General features: G+C 52.3%; 3 protein-coding genes across 3 annotated transcripts; 1 reads left to right on the plus strand and 2 right to left on the minus strand.

The window, feature by feature from the left end:
- Positions 1-1089: 1089 nt before the first annotated feature.
- Positions 1090-14088, minus strand: EAH_00015320 (hypothetical protein, conserved; the record flags this gene model as incomplete). Its single annotated transcript, XM_013391180.1, has 18 exons — positions 1090-1494; positions 2185-2261; positions 2532-2589; positions 2801-2925; positions 3119-3306; positions 3853-4462; positions 5215-5314; positions 5574-5634; positions 6100-7280; positions 7817-7883; positions 9338-9384; positions 9912-10069; positions 10343-10792; positions 10882-11408; positions 11782-11935; positions 12277-12549; positions 12848-12973; positions 14019-14088. The coding sequence occupies 18 exons, from the start codon at positions 14086-14088 to the stop codon at positions 1090-1092; spliced, it is 4677 nt and encodes a 1558-aa protein (XP_013246634.1).
- A 1828-nt stretch (positions 14089-15916) lies between these two features.
- On the plus strand, positions 15917-17785 carry EAH_00015330 (hypothetical protein, conserved; the record flags this gene model as incomplete). The annotated part of the gene is made up of 5 exons (XM_013391181.1): positions 15917-15999; positions 16170-16971; positions 17192-17242; positions 17437-17507; positions 17644-17785. The coding sequence occupies 5 exons, from the start codon at positions 15917-15919 to the stop codon at positions 17783-17785; spliced, it is 1149 nt and encodes a 382-aa protein (XP_013246635.1).
- Positions 17786-19542: 1757 nt separating this feature from the next.
- EAH_00015340 (hypothetical protein) lies at positions 19543-22139 on the minus strand (the record flags this gene model as incomplete). Its single annotated transcript, XM_013391182.1, has 8 exons — positions 19543-19831; positions 19923-20041; positions 20231-20490; positions 20650-20797; positions 20919-21007; positions 21261-21361; positions 21518-21757; positions 21919-22139. The coding sequence occupies 8 exons, from the start codon at positions 22137-22139 to the stop codon at positions 19543-19545; spliced, it is 1467 nt and encodes a 488-aa protein (XP_013246636.1).
- Positions 22140-22202: the final 63 nt, after the last annotated feature.

The following is a 22202-nucleotide window of genomic DNA, read 5'->3' on the forward strand; positions in this document are numbered from 1 at the left end:
GCCGGCTCCCCTCAGGGGAACATCAGCAGCAGCAGCAGCAACAGCAGCAGCAGCTGTTGCTGCTCCTGCTGCCTTTTCCTTTTATTAGGTGGGCACTTGGCAGCTTGACACGCAAGGACACAGTGGGCTTCGTTGTCTTCTGTAGAGAAGACCAACAAACAAAACGAAGGAAGAGATACTTTTGGGGGGGCTTCGTGGATGCGAAGGCCTTACGAAGCCTCGAGCTGTGCAGCGCCTGTTGCGGTGTATGTACAGCTGAGGGCGGCGGGAGACAGGGACGGGAGGGATGGAGAGACTGCTGCTGCCGTGCTGCTGCAGTGTACTGGGGACAGTTGGATTTTTTTTTGGTGTTGAGCGCCAACTGCTGAGTATATAATGCACGGTACAGGTTAATAAAGTTGTTATTGGATATAAATGCTGTTGCAGAGTGTATACAAACAGAGCGCTATGAGAAAGCTTAGAGAGAGAGACCCGCGTCCTGCCTGGGGGGAAGGGTATGTAATATATATATATATATATATATATATATATATATGTAGCCAAAGAGAAGAACCTGCGAGGGGCACCAATTTAGAACCAGTTAGAGAGGTAGGGGATGGCCTAGACGCTGAAGGAGATAGCTGAATAGAAAGGAGACAGATGAGTGGCAAGGAGATAGACAGACACGAGCAACAACAAACCTGCAGCGATGTAGCTGATGCAGACAATTGTATAGGTAAGAAAAAAGGGAGCCTAGACAGTGGAGACTACTGGGCATTCATATCTACAGAGGCAGATCCCTCAGGATCGGGAAATAGTGCTTGTTCTTAGGAATTTGGGGTTTTAGAAGGCACTCCCACATGCAGGAGTTTTGAATTGAAATGGCGTTGTAAAGTTTAAGGTTTAGGGTTTAGGGTGCCTGTCTCCACAGACAGCGCAGGGGAGACTCTTAGAGCCCACATACTTTGCCAGTATCCCTCCCTAGAGACAGAGGCAAGCTAGAAGAAAAGCAAAAACACGAAAGAGTATGCAGCTGAACGAGATGAGTACAGTTTCCAGCGGCTGTCCCCGCGCGCCCCATGCAAGGGCAGTGCTACGGGGGCAGTGCTCTCAGATAAGCAACAGAGAAGGAAGATGGGTGGAGAGATAATTCAGTGGACCCCCGTCTAGATGGGCCTCTCCCCCCTCTCCCTGTGCAGGCTCCCCTTGTGCGTCAAACCCTGTTTCTTGTCTCTGAGACAGTACCGGGGTCTCCTGCTGCCAGTCCAGCTGCTGATGCTGCTGTTGCTGTTGCTGCTGCTGCTGCTGGGGCTTGGTCCTGGAGTTGGTGAGGGGAGCCTCTTCTTCTACTGCTGCCTCCTTTGAAGGGTCGGCAGCAAGCGGCGGCGCGAGGGGCCTAAAAGTAATGCCCAGCGTCTTCTGCCAGCTTAAGAGGATGCTGCAGCAAACATTAAGGTTAAAGAGGAGGACAGGACAATCAGAAGACCACAGGGCCCCGTGCTGTACCCTCAGCGCCTGAAAGTAAACGGTATACTAACTGCTTCGGAAGAAGAGACTAGTCCTAGTAGTTGCAAACAAAAGAAGAAAATGTGCACATTTCATAGAGACAGACAAAGCATGGTGGGGTTTTAGAGACGTTCTCAGGAGGCAAGGGTAGAAGATAGCGGAGAACAACTAGGAGACAGCTTGTCTAAAGACAGAAATAGAAAAGGAATTGCTGTGGGGCTCTGGTTCTGCGATGCCTGTGAAAAATGATTTAGCTTACCGTTGTGTAGCAGCATCGGAGACCGCCACGGAAAGGCCTTGCAACCCACAGCGGCCGACGCGCCCTGCAAAGCCCCAGAGCGCATGCATACAAGCATGCATGCAGTAACAGGTAGCGTGCAGCAGGCAGAAGCCCCGGCCCCACCCCACCCAACATACGCCCCCATGTAGGCACCAGACGCACCCGCTAGATGTATGTACTCCCTGACGTTCTTGATGCGGCCGAGGAGGAGCAGCAGCTCTGCCTAAGAGGACGTAGAAGCAAGGAGACAACGCAGCGAGGGGACAGATACAAAGATAAATGCAGCAAGTAGTACGCCTACTACTACAGGGGACAGACAACAAGAAAAGAGTGATAGGAGACGCGCAGCAAGGAGACAGTCGTTGAGTACTTGCAAGAAGGAGACAGGATCTGTAGGCAGGCACAAAGGGGAAACTTACGCCTTCCACGTGAAGGCCTCGGGCTGCCTCCATTGTAGCAGCAAGGAGCTGTTGGGGCTGCTGCAGCTGTTCTTTGCCTGGTACAAGCACAAGAAGACACCGGAAACACAAAAAGCAAAATAATAAAGAAGATCAAAGGGAGGGGACACAAGTCCCTGAGTGCATCGCACGAAGAAAGGTCAGCTCAAGCAATCCGCAACGCAAAACCATGTAGCAGCAAGAGCAGCAGCGGCTGCGAACGCAGCGACTGCTGCTGCAGCGACTAATTGTGCTGCTGCTGTTACTGCTGCCGCTGCTGCTGCTGCTGCTGTTGCAGTGGTCAGTATGTGGGTGGTTCTGAGACCTACCCTGTTGCTCCAGCGAAGGGGCCCTCCACCACTCGCTCGTTTGATGCAGCAGATCCACCTGCACGGGTTCAGCGCAGCAGCAGCAGCAGCAGCAGCATCAGGAATATCGGCAGCAGCAGCAGATGGACCGATGGACCTATGTGTCGGGAAGGGAAGCTGAAGCAGGAACGGCGAAAGGAACCGGAGGAACTACCCTGCCCGCCAGCTAGCCAACTAACTAGCTAGCTAGCTAGCTAGCTAGCTGGCTATATGGCTTGCTAGCTGCCTACCTTGTGGCCTCTCGCCTTCATGTGCATCTGAAGAGTCCGCAGCGAGGACCCATCCTGCAGCAGCAGCAAGGCCTTGCGTGGTCTGAACTGGGTGCACAGATCAGCAGCAGCATCGGCGAGTGTCTCTGCATGCAGCGCAGCAAACACACGTGCAAGTCCTTCATGCTAAGCAATGCAGCCTCATTAGGAATAAAAACAGCATCGGCCCCTCTGCAGTGTCCCCTCTTCTGTACCAAGTGCAAGAAAACGCAACCCGGAGGCAAGCACAACAGACAGATAAGATAGACATAGAGACAGAGAGGAGCACAAACTGCTTACCTGCAGAGTTCTCAGGAACGGGGAATAAGGCGTGCGAGATGCATGGAGGGATAATCTGTCTCCGCCTAAGAGACTGCCCAGCAGCGGCGTCCCCTGGGGTCTCCGCATTCAGAGGGGACTGAAGGGGGGCGTCATAAGAAGGGGCCCCCGCTAGGCCTCCTGGAGACACCGAACCGGCACTGTCTGACCTGCAGCGACGAGACACACCGCAAATCAAGGCGACCGCTAGTTAAGGGTATAGGCGCTGCATTCTCTAAGCGCTATCTCCTCTGTAGAGACACCAGCGCTGTGCTGTTCGCTTGTAAATAGCACAAGGCACTCCAGGAGTAAGCGAACAATGCAGCAGAGAGGCGCCCCCAGGCAACAGCGCCGCTCATAGCCGGAGAAGGTCCCCTGTCACCTCTGTTGAGTCCCTGAGGCGCTCCCTAGGCACTCATTAAAGAGACAGGGCTTATAGAGCCTATGCACGGCCTTAAAAGCCTCATTCTAAGGGCCCACTTATTCTCTACGGGGACCCCTTCTGGCCCTTACTAAGGCCTTTTAAGCCCCGTCTATGGCGGCCCCTGGGCCACTCGGCTGACACTACGGTACGCCCTCCTTTGCCTTAGTCTGAGTGGAGTATCTGCTCTCCCCTGTATTGCATAAAGCCCTGCAGTGATCTCCTTTAAGACACATAATGCTGTCGACATTGCCTTTTAAAAGACAAAGTAAAAGAAGGAGACACCCTATCCCACCTGATGATGGGCAGCACGGCCTTGAAGCCATTTGGGGACGAAGCCACTCCTAGAGAGAGATGGGCCCCTTCAGGGGGCGGCGCTGGGGCTGACAGCAGACGGGGGAGGCCTAAGAGGCCCCTGTCTGCAAGGCGCTCGAAGGCAGCTCTCATGCGTTGTTGCGGAGTAGCGAAGGCCCCACAGGGAGACTGTCTCCTAGTGCTGACAGAGTGCAGGCCGTTGCTGTCTCTCTGGAGGAAGGACATTTCTAGAGGAGGCTCCCGTGCCTGCAGCAGCAGCAGCTGCTGCTGCTTCCACCGAGTCAGGTTCGCTAAGTACCGGTGCAGGGGTCTACCCAGAGAGGCGCTGGCTGCCAGAAGCTGCAGCGGGAAAGGAGCCCGGGAAAAGGAGACAGTTTTTGTCTGCTGCACGTCCTGAAGCGTTGTCTCCTCAAGCTGGGCTTCGGAGCCCTCCGCCTTCGCACCGCGAACAGTGCCAGACAAAGAGCGGCTCTGTACTAGCAGCCGCAACAGCACTTCAACAGATTGGGGCTTTTTGAGTTGCTGCATGCGTTCCTTCAATGGCGCGTAGCGGCCTGCAATTCGGAGACACCCCAGAGCCCCACATCGAACTGGTGCCCCCCCAAAGAGACAGCCAGAGGCAACCCCCAACCCTTGCAGATGCAGACTGTCTCTTAAGTGCAACACTCCTGCTGCGCTGCGGAGACCGAAGACACTAAAGAGACAGCCAAGAGGCGCACGTCTCCTCTGTCTGCTCACGGGCGCCACAGGCGGCGCAGCACGAGGAAGAAAAACAGACACAGAAAACAGAAAAGGAGACAGAGAAAGGAGCTGTAAAAGGAAGTCCTAAAGAGCGGGCACAGGGACAGAGACAAAGAAACAGAGGAGAAAGGGAAGAAAAGGAGCAGCAGAGGCAAAGGGTTCAGACTGGGGCAGGAGACAGATTGGAGACAAAGAATAGGGCCTACAAAAAGAGTGAAAGGAGACTAAAAGAGGCCGAGTTTAACAAAGAGATAGCGGCACGCTAAGAAGAAGGAAGCTAAAAACGCAAAGAAAAACAGAGGCAGAGACGCAAGGGGCGGTAGACACAGAGACAAAGACACAAATAGAGACAGAGACTGATATCGGAGGTGAGAGGGAAACTGAGAGCAGGAGACAGCGAGCTAGGGAGAGACAGCCACAGAAATAAAGGCAGAAACGGAGTCAGCGGGAGAGACAGAAACACCAACAGGGACAGGAACTCAGGCAGGAGGCGGAGGCACACACAGAGACAGATACAGCGCCCGAGACAGGGGTAGACAGAGCCAGAGACAGAGAAAAGATAGAGAGGAGACAACTAGAGGGATTAGGATAGGCGACACACGTAAGGGCTGCAGCATTCGGTCAACTTCGTCGAGCACAAAATGGCGGACGCAGGAGGCGAAGTGGCGTAGGGCCCCAGGGGGCCCCATAGTAAGGAGACGCTGCAAGGAACAGCCCGCAGTACGCATGCAAAGGGCAAGAGTTTAGGGTTTAGGGTTTGGGGCAGCGTCTTTCTACACAATACAGGCCTTAGGAGCTGAGCCATGCGCAAGGGGCAGATGAAACATCTAACGAAAAGGAGACACTGGGTGCGGCAGAGACTTCGAAAAGGGGACAGGGGGACCCAGAGGGGACAGGTGGAGGAGACAGGAGACAAGGCACAGTTAAGGGTAAAGAGACAAAGGGAGTAAAGGGCCGCACCAGCAGGAGGCGCTTCAGCGTCTGCGGTGTCGCGAACAAAACCAGACCCGTTGGATCCGTCCTGTCAGATTCGCAAGACGAGACAAGGCCCAGATGAGGAGACACTTCATCAGAGACAGTAGGTGGTGCGGGCGTGCAGCGCAGAGGCAGGGGTAACGAGAAGCAGCAAAAGAGAGACTAAAGAGAGGAGGAGACACATGCAGAAACAGGAGGAGATAGGGGCAGCAACAGACAAGGACAAGGGCGTGAAGACTGACACAGGGACCGAGACGGAGACGAGCACAAAGTAAATTTCTCAAGGTAAAGACAGGCATAGCAAGAGACAAAGGAAAGGAGTCAGGAGGAGACAGCAGGAAACAAGAGGAGACAGCGAGAGCCACGCAGGAGGAGGACACAGGAGACGAGAGGCAGAAAAGACAGGGAGAAGAAGAAACGAAGGGCCATCAGAGACAGGAGCAGAACAAAAGGAGACGGCAGGAGACAAACGAAGGATATGGAAGGAGATAGGAGCCGCGCGGGACCCTACACTGTATGCAGGTCCCCCAATGAAGGCAGCAAGAGACGTTCATCAGTCCCCTTCCTAGCAATGCCGTGGCTGGAGACCTCAGTTGCATCGCTTGCTGTCTCCTCCAGGGTGTCTCTAAGTTGCTGCTGTTGCGGGATCGTGTTATCGATCAGCAGCAGCCGAGGGACACGAAGGGGCGCCGCACGCTGCTGTCTCCTCTTGTCCCATTTTCTATCTCTAAACGCAGCAGCTACAGGCAACCAACAACGAGCAGCTTCCCTCAACTCCCCCAAAAGCTGAAGCCCCAGAGATGCAGTAGGGACAACCACAAGGGAGACAGCCTCAGCTGTACAGACAGCTGCTGCTGCTGCAGCAGATCGTGCGTTGGCCAGCGCAGGCAGCTCCCCCTGCGTCGCGTACAGCGAACTCCTGGTGGTGGTGGTGGTGGTGGTGGTGATGGTTTCGAGCAGTAAACGCCTTCTCTTGCTGGTTGCTGCAGATGCTGCTGCTGCTGCTGCTGAGCGTGCGGTGTGCCACTGCAGCAACGGCAGCAGGAGAGAAAGGGACTTCCCTGAGCCTGTGGGGGTAGAGAGAACGAGGTCTTGTCCCTCTACCGATCGTCGCAGTGTCTCCTCCTGGCCCCCCAGCAGTTCCCTATGCCCCAGCGCCGCCATCAACTTCTTGAGCAGAATGACAGAGTCCTCCGCTTCCTGTTCTTGCCGCTTCTGCTGCTCCACCTGCTGGAGCTGCTGCTGCAACACGGACGCGCTGGCGCTGCGCCGGTGGGGCCCCACAGGTAGGGGCCCCTGGCTGCTATCCCGGTGCAGCCGAGGCGTAGGGGGGCCCCTCTGCGGAAATGTGCCTCTTTTAGAGGAGCCATTGGTCCATTTACTGTCTCCTTTTAAAGACTTATTTGAGGTTAAGAGGGCCCCCCCACGTTCTTCTCTCAACGTTCTCCCTCTATCGCCTCTGCTACCCCCCAGGGCAGAGGGGGGCCCCTCCCCTGAGACTTTGCTGCTTCTCACGGCCGAACAAACGCCAGCAGGCACTCTGCCCGATCTGCAGTAGGGGCCCTCTTTGGGGTGCCCCGGGCTTGTTGGGGTGGCTTTGCAGGGGCCCCATGGGGGGCCCTGTCTGGGGCCCCCCCTGAGGCCCTCCAGGGGCCCACAGGGGGCTCCCCCAGGCAGAATCCTCGAGGAGGTCTGGAGGAGAAAGGAACAGGGGATAAAGAAACCCAAAGGGTGCTTCGACAGCAAGAAGGGGGCAGTCTCCGCAGCAGAGAAGATGAGAAAGCCGTATATCAAACACTGCAGGAAGATCGCAACAGGGGGGCCCCGGAGCATCCGAGGTAGCAGCCAGGGACCCCTGGGGGCCTCCGTAAGTTAGGTAGGAGGCTGACGCTGATTAGAGAGGGTTTAGGGTTGCATGAGTTGAGCTACAGCTTAAGGGGCCCCGGGCCCCTGTTGCAGGTGGCGGAAGCAGTTTTTCTGGAAGCAAAAGATCCCAAGAAACAGAGAGTTGAGAGAAATGCATGCAAAAGAGATACGACCCGGATCTGTTGCATGCATATGTTTCAAGAAGAAGGAAGAAAATGCAGCGAAGTAAACACCTGAACTCCGATGCAGCTCAATCGGGGGTGATGAGCGGCACAGCGGGAGCGTACTTGAACTGCAGTTTTGCATATATTGTTTTATTAAGTAATATTTTTTTCATGTTTTACCTCAAAAAGAACCCTTACCGTGAGCCCACATCCCTTGGGGAGCCTTCTTTGAGCCCCGGCAGTCGAGGGAGGCACCGCCGACTCCCTAAACCCTAAACCCTAAATCCTAAACCCAAAGCCATAATCTGCGCACGCTAGACCCTACACCCGAAACCCTTGAAATTAAGGCTAAATCCTCGCAGAATAATATTTATGCGGGGACTTGCGGCTGCGAGCACTTTCTTTTCCTTGAGTACAAAGGGGTTGACTGCAGTGGCTGTGCAGTACCTGAACAAGAGCACTGGCATTTACGTGCTATTTGCCTCTGCATTTTGTTTGTCTTTAACTCTTCTGCCTCTTATATGAGGCATATGGTGAAGAGGAGCTGATGATGAGGGTCCTGTTTGACAAGGCTTCTTTCGCAGTTGGGCAGAGATGCCTCAAGACGCACAGCAACAAACAGCGCTTCTCCCGCAGCAACAACCTGCAGCAGTGGGTACATGCTTAGTTAATTTTGTATCATTATAGCTTGTGCCGATTGCATGGGTTGTAGTAATTACTTCATTAATGGGTGGGTTTGGAATTGGTGTTGGTTGGTCACTATATTTTATATCCAGAGGGTTTAGAAGGCTTTTGTGCCTTCATGCCTCGGGCTCTTTTGAGAGTTTAGGGTATAGGAACAGGGAGATACTTCGGCATTTCTTGGCCTTCCCTGGGCCTTGCAGGTGTAGGGGAGCGAAAGAACTTCGCTTGTCTCTTATGCACAGTGTTTGAGGGGGCAGCCATATCTCCGTCACTGCAGCAAACAGCAACTAACATCCAGGCAGAAGCAAAGATCCCAATAGGCGTGTCTTCAGCTTCGCCCTTTCTAAGTGTTGAGTACCTTCTTTAGGAAGTGTGTATGCAGGTGTACTTGTTTGACGCGAGTTCATGACTTTGTTCCCCCTTTGATTTAAACTAACCATGGGACACCCCCGGTTTGTTGCTGCCTCATCCTGCCTACCCCAGAGTTGCATGTACACTGCAACAGGACCAGCGCTCCGCTTATGCAAAAAAAGGGGCTGAGGCGTGAGCAGCTCGCCATTGCCAGTTCATCCGCACTTGAATACCCCAAGTCGGTGGTGTACCCACAACCCATGTTGCAGGTTCCCTCAGCGAACGGCCGCTCTTTACAGAGGAGGGATGAAACAAGAGCAACTCATGAGGCGCTCGTTCTTCTACCTTTGTTGCAACGTGCACTAGCTCTTGTTGACAAGAATAAAGCGAAGGTACTATTCAATCGTCCTAAGGCGCATGGCGCTAAGCTTACCTTAGAGCCTAATGTAATAGTCAAACTAGGGAGTATCCCAAGATAGTTTTTCTGTTTTCACCGTATCAAAGAAGAACCGGTGGAAATAAAAATATATTAAACGAGCTGCATCTGAGCAGCATGCTTTGTTTGGGGTTAAAATATGCCATCCTAGTAGCTGCGGCTAAAAGGCGCTGCAGAGACAGTCAATCGCCACTTCTGTAGGAGTATCCCATCTCATTGAGCGCACCCTCAGCAGCTGCTGCGCGCACCTCAAGCGCGTTGTAGCGCTCCATAAGTGCCACCGGGCATGGAGAACCTGAACACGCATTCACTTGGAAGCAAAGCCACTTGCCTTATTACAACTTACTGTAGTGGACGTTTTGTTGAACCAAAAACTTATTATACCTCGAATATGCATGGAAAAAGGGAGCCATCAGAAATTCCACAGCTCTGCAGATGAACGATTCAAGAGAGTCAAAAGTGCAGTACTGAATTCATGTTGTTCGGGGGGGTTTTAGTCTCGCTGGGAAACGGCAAGCCCGGTATTAACAGTACTGATGAATACAGGTTGGGGTCCTGGATATACCTGAAGGGCGGGTGCCTTCAGTCGAGTGAGTTCTTGCAATTCGCTCTTGCCGACAAGAGCTAGTGCACGATGCAGCAGAGGTAGAAGAACGAGAGCCTCATCAATGCCTAATCTTCCTTGTATTGCTCGCAGCTGCAACAACGCAACCAGCCGCATTCAGTATTCTACATGCAGCAAGCCTGCGTGTCTAGAGGAACAGCAAGAGGTCACGTTGCGGCTATGCAGATTCAGGAGGAAGGAGAGGAGACTGGACTGACCAAATCGTTCGTCTTAATTAGGAGGATGAGTTCGTGAGGAATATCCTGCAGGACACTAGTAATCCGGGCGAAGTACTCGGGGAACAATCTACGCAGAAGTGCCGCCTCTCTGCTCGCGCACGGCACAAATGAATAGGCATTTCGGGGGGAAAATGAATCTGCAAGTGTCAAACGCATACGAAGTTTTAAGCAATGCTGCCTCTGCCCATAAACTGAAAAGTGGAAAGACAATGCTGCACAAATGAATCTGCAAGTGTTACACGCAGAGGATCCTCCTGTAAAAGCAACGCTTGGTAAGTGAACCTTACTCGGGAGACTTTCGCGACAGCTGCAACCCCGAGTTTATGCTGGGACCACAACAATGCGCAGCAAAGAAAATACAATAGTGGGAAGGCACATTGAAGCTACCTTTCAAATATATTGATTCGCACCGCACCTGTCTTCGCTCCTCAGGCTGAGGATAACGGCGAGCAATCCAGCCAGCTCGCCCACTCCAAATTCGTTGGCGCATGCACTCACAGCTGCAATATCTCCCCGCTGCATGGCCAGCCACAAGCTGGCATAGGTGTACCTAAATTGTTCACTAAGTGAACAGTATAGGCCGTGGTCTAAAAGGCTTAGACGAAGCCGCCCCTTTGCGTGCCCCGATTCCTGTGAAAGCCCCGGGGTGTTCAAGGCCTTTGCCCCGCTCAGAGACGATAAAACTACCGGTGTATGCCACCAAAGTGCCGGCTGCTTAGGGTATTGGTCTGGGTGTAAAATCTTGTCGAGATGTACAATGACATTTCCAGGGTGCGGATCCGCGTGTACAAACCCAAAGTCAAAAATGAGCCTCCCGTAGAGTTCTGACAATGCTTCAGAGACCGCTAGAGGGTGAATTCCTGCGGCGCAAAGTAGGAAAGAGTCACTACAGCCAGAGTCACATGTCCCAGAAGACCCATGAATACCTCCTTGTGCAGTTTCGGCTGACCTTGAGAAACAATTCCCCGCAAATCGTCCACTGGGACCCCCTGACAACGTTCCATAACGAGAACTCTGGCGGTAGTCAAGTTGTTGTAGACGCGAGGCACGTAAAGCTCTACCTCGTAGTCTTTGAGACAGTGTGAATTATCATCCTGTCTGTGGACGGTTGAAATGACGGTGGACCCTGAGTGGAGCTGCAGGGCTCTAGCGTGCTGCTGTTCGCCTGTAACGAGCGAAACGTTTCCTGCAGTACCTTCCACGCCGCTCCGCAACGTCGGGGGTGTTCCTGCCAATTGAGCGCCATGGTTGTCTGCAAAGTGTGAGTGGGGTTCAGGAAGCCCAAGCCATGAAACTACACTTGCAGCGAGCCGGATGAGGAACGAGCGCACTAATGAAGGTTCCGGCAGCGCAAAGTGAAAAGCAGAGTATCCCTCCTGCAGCAGTTCGCGACACTTCTTGGCATTTTCGGCCTCCCTTCTGAAGTCCAACTCAGCAGGAAGATTCTCTCGAAGCAGATCGGCAAGCCATTCAAGCCTGCATGAAGAAAGGGCAGCAAACAGTTGCACTAGCTTAATTCAACTGTACAGATAACAGGGACAAGTCGGGGAACTTTGAAGCTATGTAGAAACCGCCCTATACAAAAACACCGCAATCTACGTCACAGCGAGAGCGCTGAATTACATTACGGCGCTCCGCGCTTCCGTCGTACGACTCAGATGTCGTGTCACGTGCCAACACAGAATACGGGGGCAAATGCCTGTGTGCGCAGTGTATCTATGTGCAAGGCGGTAGACGCATAAACGTAAGCAAAGCATGAAAGATGCCTTTGGGTCCAATGTACGTATACACATATCTCCAGGTAAAAGGCAATGAAGCGTTACTGCTGCTACTCGCGTGGGTATTGCACCTGACATCTGGGAATATTTTAGCTGCAACTGCCGTCAAGATTTCAACAACTCTTGTGTCCGTCTTGGCAAGCTCCCCCACGTCAGCATGCTGCACTTTCACAGCAACGGGCTGCCCATTTGCCAGCACAGCGAAGTGTACCTGCGCCAGCGAGGCTGGAGTGAGACAGGAGCGCAACAACGGATATGCACTACTTCGTCCATTCGCCTGTTCTGTTGGCCCACACTATCTTTTGTCAATCTTGCTTACACAAGATGACGCAGTAGCGGGCACCGGCATATGAAGGGCTCAACACAAGCGCAACGTTCTTCAGATAAGGTGAGGTAGTGGAAGCGTCAGTAAATTGCAACCCGAGAAAACTGCTCAATACTAAGTCAGCGTGCTAATAACAACGGTGAATGGAGACGGCGAAAGGCAAGAAGGAGCCGAAGAAAGGGGTGCTACTCAAACAAAGCGCTATGGAGTGGACCTGTAGTGTAGCCACTAATGAACCTACCCGCGCCAACTGGTGTTTCTTCAAACTCCTTAAACACTTCATCCAACCTGTCGATCTTCAGTTCTTCCTTGAGCACTGCTTCGACTTGTGCCATGGGAGAAGGGGGTAGATTGCACTGTAGTTGCTGCAGCTGTTGGGTATATTCTATGGGAAGCAGATATTCCATTGCACTGGCGTGTTGCCCAACTTTGACGTATACCCCTCTGTTCCTTTCAGCCAGCCGCACGAGACGCCGTGCACTGCGCCGGTGGCAGCCGCTAATGTCCCACCAACCTGAACAGAAATACAGCATCTATCTCTCACCACATCCGCAAGAAACAAACGCTCAAGAACGTGCGACAACACACATGTATATCCTGATAACTTTGTGAATGCGTACTTTGCATTCAAACCTGCAAGCTAAGAGCGGTCCGCGACAAGCTCTAACCTGCATCCGTATGCTTCAAGTATGTTCGATCACGTAATGACATATTAACCTTCGTTATGGCTGCCTTGTGTGAAGCTAAGCAAAAATGCACCGTTTTCTTATATATATCTTTCTTCGTTATCCCCTATGGGCACAAGCGCTCACCCAGCAACTTGTAGTCAAGGCTGAGCGCAGCAAGGGTAGCAGCAGCGTTCGCGCATCGTAACACAGCCCAGGTGCGGGACCTTTCAGGCATCACCACCTGAATTCCCCATCCGATAAGTCCCGCAGCTGTGAGAGCAACGCCAGCAGCACAGCAACCCCTACCCAGCGCAGCCAATGACGAGACCCCCTTACGATGGTTGCTGGATCTACGAGGTATCTTGAACCGTCCAAGAAGGTGTCTGACATGGCTACCGCTGCCTCTCCGCATGACCTCGCTATTGTGGTCGGTGCTGCTATGCCTTATACCGGCACCAGTGTGGCAGAATCTCCAGAACGAATTGCACAAGTTGTGCGTCGCGTGATGGGCTTGTGAGAGGAGCCCCGACATCCTGCCGCCGCACCAGTAAGGCCTCTCACAAGGAGGGAACCTTAATGAGACGTCTACAACAGCATACAGTGATGCTGAGTAGGTCCAGCACCAGCCATGAGCTAGACGCCAGGAATAAACATAATTCCCATGAGGGCGCACGCGCCCATAATAAAATTAGATGCGCCGGCAGGCGTTGGCTCCTACCCCCGCAGCAATGGCCCTAATGGTTCAGATTTGGAAGGACCATACGCATGGGTTTGGTTTGTTTGGTGTGGCGAGGTTCCAAGAAGATTCGAGGCCTTGTGTTCCGGAGAAGACCCTGTTTTCACGCGGGTGTGCCAACGGGAATACATAAAACGGGGGATCCCCTCTGTCTGCTGCAAACTTGAACTCTCTCGTCCATCATCCATAGAGTATAATTCAGGAGAAAGAAACTATAGCCCATGTGAACGATTCAACTGAACTTTTAGATGGAAATTAGGAGCCCCCTCCGGTCGCGTATGTGTGTGGCAGCGACACACATACGCAGTGGTGACCCTTCAAAAGGAGACTAGTATTACAATTGTTTGTCCTTCAACGGTGTTATTCCGGTTACTAATTTTTCTGGAGCGTGTGCAGGACGCAGGAGCCGGCTGGTTGTTAAACCCCTTCCTGTGAGAGGGCCCCCCTGGTTGGCTGTAGGGCCCCGCTGGACGAATGCATTTTCCCGAGCCATCGGTGTTTAACTTCTACAACACAATTTGCGTCTCCAGTTTATTTATGATGGTTTGACTCTCTTTTTATTGATTTCTTTAGGGATACCGAAGTATCCTTCAGGGAGTTTGGACTGGAGCCGGATCGGGCCCTCCAGATCCTTCGTTGCCAGATCCATCATTGGAATGCACGCTGGCTCGGGAAAGTTGTCATACCCCTCCTTTTGAATTTCCCAAATATCTCGCAGCATATTTTAATTCTTTCCCACATGCAACACGTCACCGTCCGCTATCGTCTGAGCCTGCGTCAAGTTCTATGGCATTTCAGAACAAGCCTCGCCGATGCAACGGGGAGTCTTCTCTTTGCCTTCCCCACTTTCCTCTTTAACTAGACATATTTCATGACTGTAATCGTCCTTGTAGGAGAAAGCCATCTGCCGGCCAATGTTCTTTCAGAGGGACGGCACGGGCCCGCGCAATGCCTCTCAGCTGCCACAGGCCCGTTTCTCTCTACGTAGTGGAGATGGGCCCTCCCTTATGCGCATTTTTGCCCACGCTCTGAACCGCCATCCTTATAATCAGCAGGTCGGGTTGCAAGGATGTAGTCTCACAAGCCCATGGACTGAAAGAGTCCTTTCAGTAGCTGCCCTCTACCCCATGCAGTATAGAGCATATGGGCAAGGCCCAAGCACCTGTTCCGCCTTCCATTTTTCATACACATGCATGGGAACGGTTCTTCCTTTTTCATCACGATAACCACAACAGCAACCGGAATGCCGAGAAACGTTAATCGTAAAGTGCAGCATAACGCCACTAATTTTTGTTGCGTCTGTGCAGTTATTCCTCGTTGCTTCGGATGGGCTACCGGGCTCCTCAACGGAAAGCGCCAGATCGGCTCTTCGTTCAGCCATATCCAGCGTGAGGCAATGACCTTCATGTACTGGATGAATACAGCCAACAGTATATATGGTTGCTTGGCATTTTGATCTTTGGGCGTGCATGCTGCTTGGGGTTTACAGGTGGCCAGTGGGAGCTGCTGCCTCTGCTTAAGAAATGTCTCTCTAGATGCATTCCTTCATCTTCCTCTGCAACAGCTGCTGCTGAAGCGTTGGAAGGGATCTCTTCTCAGTTGGCGTGGACCAGGCGGTTCAGTGCCATGTTGTGGGGCAGCAACAACAGGTGCTGCCGAAGCGCCTTGCCCAGTGATAGGAGACACTGGAGGTGATAGGAATACGGCTTCTTTGCAAAATGACGGAATCATGATTCTGAAGGTATGCATACTTACGAGCAGGACTCGGCAAAGAGACTGGACGCGGTCTAGTCCAGCAATAACCGACCTTCCAGTATCTTGAAAACCTTCAAACTTTTCATGCATTTCGCTGAGCTGATGCGGCATGCATTGCACAAAATTTTAGGTGTATGCATACTGGTGTTTTGCCACGGATAGGTTTGAAGTATGGTGTACTCCAGACTCAGATCTCTATTGGTGCCGCTTGGCGTTTCGTCCGCTGACTGGCGACACCTCATTTTGCTCGTCTTTGCGTAGTTTCTTCTTCTTTTGGAGTAAGGGGAAGAGAGTGTATTTATTCGGTAATATCAATGCCTCTTGCTGACAGACCGTTTGGCTAGTGTGTTTCTGTCTGAGTTCAGTTGGACCGCTTGACGGCGCAGGTATTGGGACTGGATACATGGATACGACTACCGCACTTTATGCGGAAATGTACGGGGAGTCTAACTACACACACGACATTACTTCTGCCACAAGTATTGCTATGTTTTCCTTTCCAGTGTATGTGCAAGAACAAGTATGTTGGTGAACAGCGACCTCCAGCCTTTGCCTGCTTTCCTCTTCGGCCTGAATGCTGACGCAGCTCTGCCTCCTGGAACTCGCTTCCTAAAAATTGATGTACAACACCCAGCAGTCGTGCGCCACCAGAAGCTGGCCACGCAGAGTAAGATAAAACGGCAAATGCAAGGTGTACAACCAGACCAGGGAAGCCCGATGGGATGCCCGCCGTCTCGCCTCTATCTGCAGCTTCAACGAAGCCTGAGCTCCCTCGAGCCATTAGACCTCCTCTGCAGTACTGCACGTAAGCCATGAATCTTTGATACAAGTTTAGACTAATCACGTCACCTGCTGTTTTGAATTGTCCCGGACAGCAGGACGTGTCATCGTGGTATCATACTTCAATAAGTTTGAAAGCCTCCGTAACTGTACCCATGCATCTACAACCCTGTACCTCAATGCTTTCTGTGGCAGTCCTAAGCAATGGCGTCGGATGCCTGACGGTGGTGTGTCCGCAGCACCTGAAGGAGATTGCGGGAGCATAGATGCAAGGCGTAAGCTGGCAGAAGAAGTGCAGCTACTCCTGCGTGCCAGCGGAAGCCCCAATGCTACTTGCAACATCGTGCAGCTGCAGTGCCGCTTGTCAGAATATAGAGGGGGAATACTAGACATGACTGAGGAGGCTGCATTGGCAGCAAGCGCGCTAAGCTCTTCACATACAGAGCATGGGGAAGATATACTAATGACCCCAGAGCTTCCTGCTTCCCAGATGCCGCATCGCCTTCTGCTGCCCGACTGGGATAAGCTATTTGATGCTACTGCTGGTGCGGCTCCAAAACCAGCTCGTCCGACTGGAGAGGCCGTTGCAGCTCTTGTGGTGAGACAAAAAGGCCAACGGAAAGCTTTCAGCAACCGGGCCTCAAGTGTATCCAGTCAAGCAAGTGTGGAGAAATCCGACAGCACCGCTACCCCAAGACGTCTTAGCTGCAACGAACTAAACGACTCCGTCGATAGCCTGCGACAGAGCCCCCCTATCCGCCCAGATTATCTAAAAGCTCTTCAGCTCCTGCATGAAAGACAAAGACAGTGGCGGGCGCGTAAATCGCAACAGCGGGATATGGACACACAGTCGGCACCGGAAAGCGCAAGCCACACGGAAGAGGCACTCCAGCTGGCAGCTCCACCCCCATTCAGGGAGCTGCCACCAGCCGAGGCAATATTCTCCAGAGTCACTGAGTATCTCGGGTGCCTTAGTTTGGACATGCCAATGAGCAGTGTAAGCAACGAGGCATTCTTTTTCCCTGTCGTTAGCTGGATACGCCTGAAGGCCCTTCCCTATACTGCGTACCCCGCACAAATGAAGTCTTCCTTACGATGTTCACGTTTGGAGTTTCGATAAGTGTTGAGCAAGGAGCCCAGAGGAACGGCACACGGTAGAAACCTTGCAATAAGTCGAATAAGCAAAATGGACGGTTTTGCATATCTGTGTTGGGCAGGAGGACGGTGAGTGGTTTAGGGAGGCAGACCGCATGAAGGATCCCCATTCGGTAAGGCTTAGCATCATTCCATGCGAGTAGAGGCAAAGCAGCATTTAGGTGACATTCTGTAACTGCAGAAGGCGAGCATCGACAGCACCTTTGTTGACGACGTTTTTCATCCTGTCCCCTCCTGACTATCGAGCTAGAGCTATACCTGCTAACTGAACACCTACGCAGGATGACCTGTGGATTTGTGTGTACAGATTCCAGTTGCTAGTGTGTCTGGGGGTCTTCTTCATTCGACTGCTGTGATATCGGCTGCAGAGTCCCTATGGTAAGTGGGCATCTTGCACATGCCCACGAAAAACGTAAACGTAAGCAGCCGCACTTGTGGTTCTGTTTTCTGTTATATGCTCACCTCCACGAACCTTCAAGCTAGGTGCTGATTGTGTCTTATGTGCGCATTTCAGCACTTGGCTACTGTCACAAGGGCGGGGAGCGTGGGCAGCTATATCTGTTGTAGGGGTTGCGGAGACAGCAACGGCGTATACAGGGCAGCCACACGGTGAGTCTGACCCAGAGAACATAGATGTTTCGAAGGAAGTGCACTAGCAATAATACTGCCCCCAAAACAAATGGCAAACGCGATAGACCATTCAGTGTTTTGTATGCACTAGGCCTCACTGCCGTGTTCAAAGTTATTGCCGGCTTGACGAGGCAGAAAATATGCAAACTTGGTATGTCGATCTTGCCTGAGGCGTGCGCTTCAGGAAGTGACGTCAGTGGCGAGTCAACGCTACATTTGATTCTTAGTGCTGATGGGTCAGCCAACGTCCGTGGGATGCTACTGCAGACAATTGCTGCATGCGATGCGACTACCAGTATGCCATGAGGGGCCAAACGGGACACCCCAAATTTTGACCCCTATGACGCCCATCAACGCTGGTTGAAAGGCGTTCAGCCTGCCGCCTCTGTGGGCTGATGGACGCAGTGAGGAGTTCTTGGATGGCTTCACTTGGCCTGGGCTATATGATTTAATGGCATCTGTGCCCTTATGGCAGCTGTTTTAGCGGGCTTTAAAAAGACAGACGTCGTAATGCTTCGATGTCCAGATTTACTGTGAATAGCGATAGTGTCTACGGCATCCAGAATATGCCGCCACTTGCGAGGACGGAGACCCTGAGCAAAGACAGTTCCAAAAACCCGCATGTCAGGCGGTTAGTCGGTTTTACCAACGCATCAATGTTTAGATAGAGGCACAAAAGAAATACTACATCTCCAGGCTCGGCAGCAGTTGTGTACAGCATGATTATTGCTGGTAGCCCAACACCCCACATGTTGAGTCACGAAGATACTTTCGAACTCTGCCAATCGCGAACCCCGAGGGTCGCTGACGAGGCCTCGCAAAAGTTCCAGAACGCGTTGTCTGTCAAACGCACATAAAGAGTTGCCGGGACCTTGTGCGGTATGAGGGCAAATGCAAATCCCACCTTGTAGCTGGGGCGTGAAGGTGCGGTATACCCACGATCAAACGGAGTGACTTACTCGTTTACGGAGTCAAGCGACAAAAATGGCTCATCCAGGAAGAGAATATTACACCGGAGCCCAGCGCGGCGCTTAAGTATAACGACAAACGCTAAGTACAGACACAACCCTAGCAGTTGGCGCTGCCCGCTCGACGCTTGCTGGATGGTCCTCTCTCTGAAGCGCACATCATAAGCAGCTAATACCAAATCCAATAGCTTCGAGTGCCGTTATGAAGGCAAGCTCTACAGTCCTACGAAATGAGTTTCTGCTTGCCTAAAGGCGCCGTCCGAGCCGCGAACGCTTAGAACTTTGGTTAGGCGAGCTGTTCTCGATGATGCAAAATCTAGCCGAAGCAGCCCGCCACTGGCTTGTTCAACATAGATGTTTGTCTGCGTTTCTAGCTGGCGCAGGGCCGATCTGTACACAGATCGCAGCTACCACAGCAGCTGCTCAGTCATTTCGCAAGGCGGAATGGTAGCCGATACAAACATCGGATACACGAGTGGTTACCGAAGGTGAAGGAGACTCCTTAATGCATGTTCTGCGACGGTAGAGACATTTCCTGAGAAATCTCGATTGTGCGCAAGCAGCCTACAGATTCATATGAGTGCGAATACGCATCAAGCGGTGTGGCACTAATCTAAGTACACCCTACCCAAGCAGATGTCGCTGAATGCCTTGGGGACCAAGATGTTGTTCCACTTCCTCAAATACTGCTTTCTGAGAACTACACGTACCAAACCCAAACCAACAAACTCCTGGTAGCATGAATTACCCCGTAGAACGCTACAGTACGCAGGCAAGGCTATTTCGCCTGCCAGTTTCCTGCCAGTATTCGTTACTTACGTATAGAACGCCGCCCTCGAACGCAGTAGTGAAATAAGCCTCTGCAGTCGCCTTGCTTGCGGAAGTGCCGATCTTTTGACGTCTCCCTGTGGTGCACCTCGACACGAGTCCGAAAGAACAGGAGGGCATTCCCCATCCTTAGTGTCCGCAGCTAGACCTGATGGTTTGGCACCAGGGTCGGAGTATATCCCTCCACATGGAGGTACGCCAACAGCAAGTCCTGTCTTCAAAATGTGAGGAGAGGATAATCTCATTTTGCCTACAAGACGCTGAAGGTCTCTCGTTCTGCTCAAAAAGACAGCATGCAGCAATAGAGCATTATCATCCCACTCGGAGCATAACATGAGCTCCAACCTAGTAGTCTGTGGATACCCACCTGACTGCCGCCACCAGTTCAAGGTTCTCAGCTGCCTTGCTCAGAATTCGCTGCTTCGAGCGCGCTGCCGCCGTCGCGGCTATCCAAATGTCCAACGGAGAAAGAAGTGTCAGTAATGCCTGGGTGGTGCAGGGGAAACGTAGCATAGCACAGACTCCTGCGCAACAGTAGGCCTTACGGAGATGCGCATTCGGCCTAAAATTGCTGACACGACTCATTAATGTGCTCAGAGTCACGCACTGAAAAGTTAGCTTCTGACGTCCGTAGCAATCCATCGGCCCCATGGGATGATAGGTACATGAACTGACTCCAAGCTTTGAGTCTACCCCCAAAAAGTGATTCAAGCTGCAAATGCACATAGCATGGAACAGTGTATGGTTAGCATGGCCCCCCAAAGAAAAATCATCAAACGAGTCGCGACGCTGCGACTGGCAGGCACTCACCTCCCGTTGCGTATCTGCGGCACTTTGAGCTGTCATGTCCCTGCCCCCAACATGCAGCGTCAACTCCGAGCGCCCCGAACGCCAACGTCTTCGCCGCAGATAAAATGAGTCCCCATTAATTTCACCTAAAACAACAATGCCGGAAATATACAAAATCTCTTGGATGAAGCAAGGGCATGGGCATCCCGATTTGTGTCTTGCTGACTGCAAGGCATTAGGATTTCTGGAGGCCTAAGAGTTATGAACCTCGTGGGCATCTATTATTTCGGCAGCTAAGGACTGACCCTCCAGTTCAACCGACGCGAAACGATCTTCAGCGCTAAGGCATGGGAGCAGTTCGTCGGCGGTTCTTCCCTCACCCGTGAAGCTGTCCGTTGCCGCGCAATCCGAGCTGGAAGTGGGCGGCATGTCATCACAAACAACGCCCGTTACCTGGAAAGTCATCGCACGTTACCAGAGTGGCAAGCACGATTTGCTTGCAATGATCCCACTCATTGAAGCGAGCTGGAGATATTAGCAGCTTCTGCACTTTTAAACAAATCTGCTGGCTCACTTTAGGTCTTCCCGCAACCGTGGTGAATCCGCTACATCCTGCATCACCTACAAGGGCCCAAAGGACGGCTTGCATCATAGTTGATTTGCCTGCAAATGAGCGCACAGAGCTACAGGTGCTGGAGGTGTAATGTAGCGGAGCAACGCGCGCACCCCTCAAACGGATATCGGTATCAGGCAATTACACAGGGTGTCGCATTTTCTATTGGAAAGCACCTAAATGCAGACACTGGAAACGTAATCGTTTGCTGCAGGCCCTATTGCAGTAGTTCCTCCCCTCCGAATGTTTGGGGGCAGCCGTCTTGTATGGCTACTTTTAACTTGAAACCTAAGGAATTCTGACCAGCGCCGTTAGCAGCAACAAGACGTCCTCGCCGTTTTACGTCCTTGCTTCCTTGAATAAAGACTAAACCGCGTTGACGCAAGTCGAACCGAACGATACCACTGTGCAGAACATGAAGACCCAGCACAACTCGGAACGACACGATAATCCTCAAGCTACAACAATCAAATGAAGCTTATACGAAAGAAACCCTAGGGACACCACACACACTACTACTACTTTCTTCTCAATAAAGGGTCCAAGTCTTTCAAGCACACCTGTAAAGCCCAAAGGACTGAACACGTGCCTGATGCAGCACTAGGTCTGCAGCAGCATGAGACCATCCTGCGTTCACTGCAGGAGGGAAACCCGCTCTGCAAGAGCTTTCACCCCCCGCCCAGCAAGCTCCTTCCAGCTGTTCCTGAAGTATAATATCGGCTGCTGCCACTGCAGCAGTCCCACAGCAGACAACGGAAGGTGCTAAAGCAAAGAGATCTATGAAGATTTCGTCACTGTGCCTATTCCAAAAGTGTTCAACCCTAAACGAGGACGCGCTGAAAGAGCAGGAGACTACAAGGCCTAATAGTGGAGCTGGCAAGAAAGTTGTGTTGCTGTATGGTTCGTACAGGCCTGTGTACTGAAGGGTTGAGAGCCATCTTTGGCGACTTGGTCAGCATACACAAGCAGCGCTTCACGTGGTGGGCGGTTTTCTAGCGGTACCAGGCCATGATGCATGAGGAGTTTTAAGGGCGATGTTAGGGCATCTGGTAGCAGATGGCCAAAATCAGCACAGGAGTGCGACGCGGTATTCGTGATCTGTTCTTCATCAGCGTGAGACAATTCAGTAGAGGAACTCTGTGCTTGAATGGCAGCAGAGTTTGCCCAGCCGGGTATGCTCATGTTCAATGAGGTTGGAGTTTGTTGTTGGCCCTTCCCTACACTGACAGGCACTTGCTGTGAAAG

This window comes from Eimeria acervulina, genomic scaffold (assembly GCF_000499425.1).
Source record: "Eimeria acervulina Houghton genomic scaffold, Eah_scaff92, whole genome shotgun sequence".
In the NCBI taxonomy this organism is placed as follows: domain Eukaryota; phylum Apicomplexa; class Conoidasida; order Eucoccidiorida; family Eimeriidae; genus Eimeria; species Eimeria acervulina.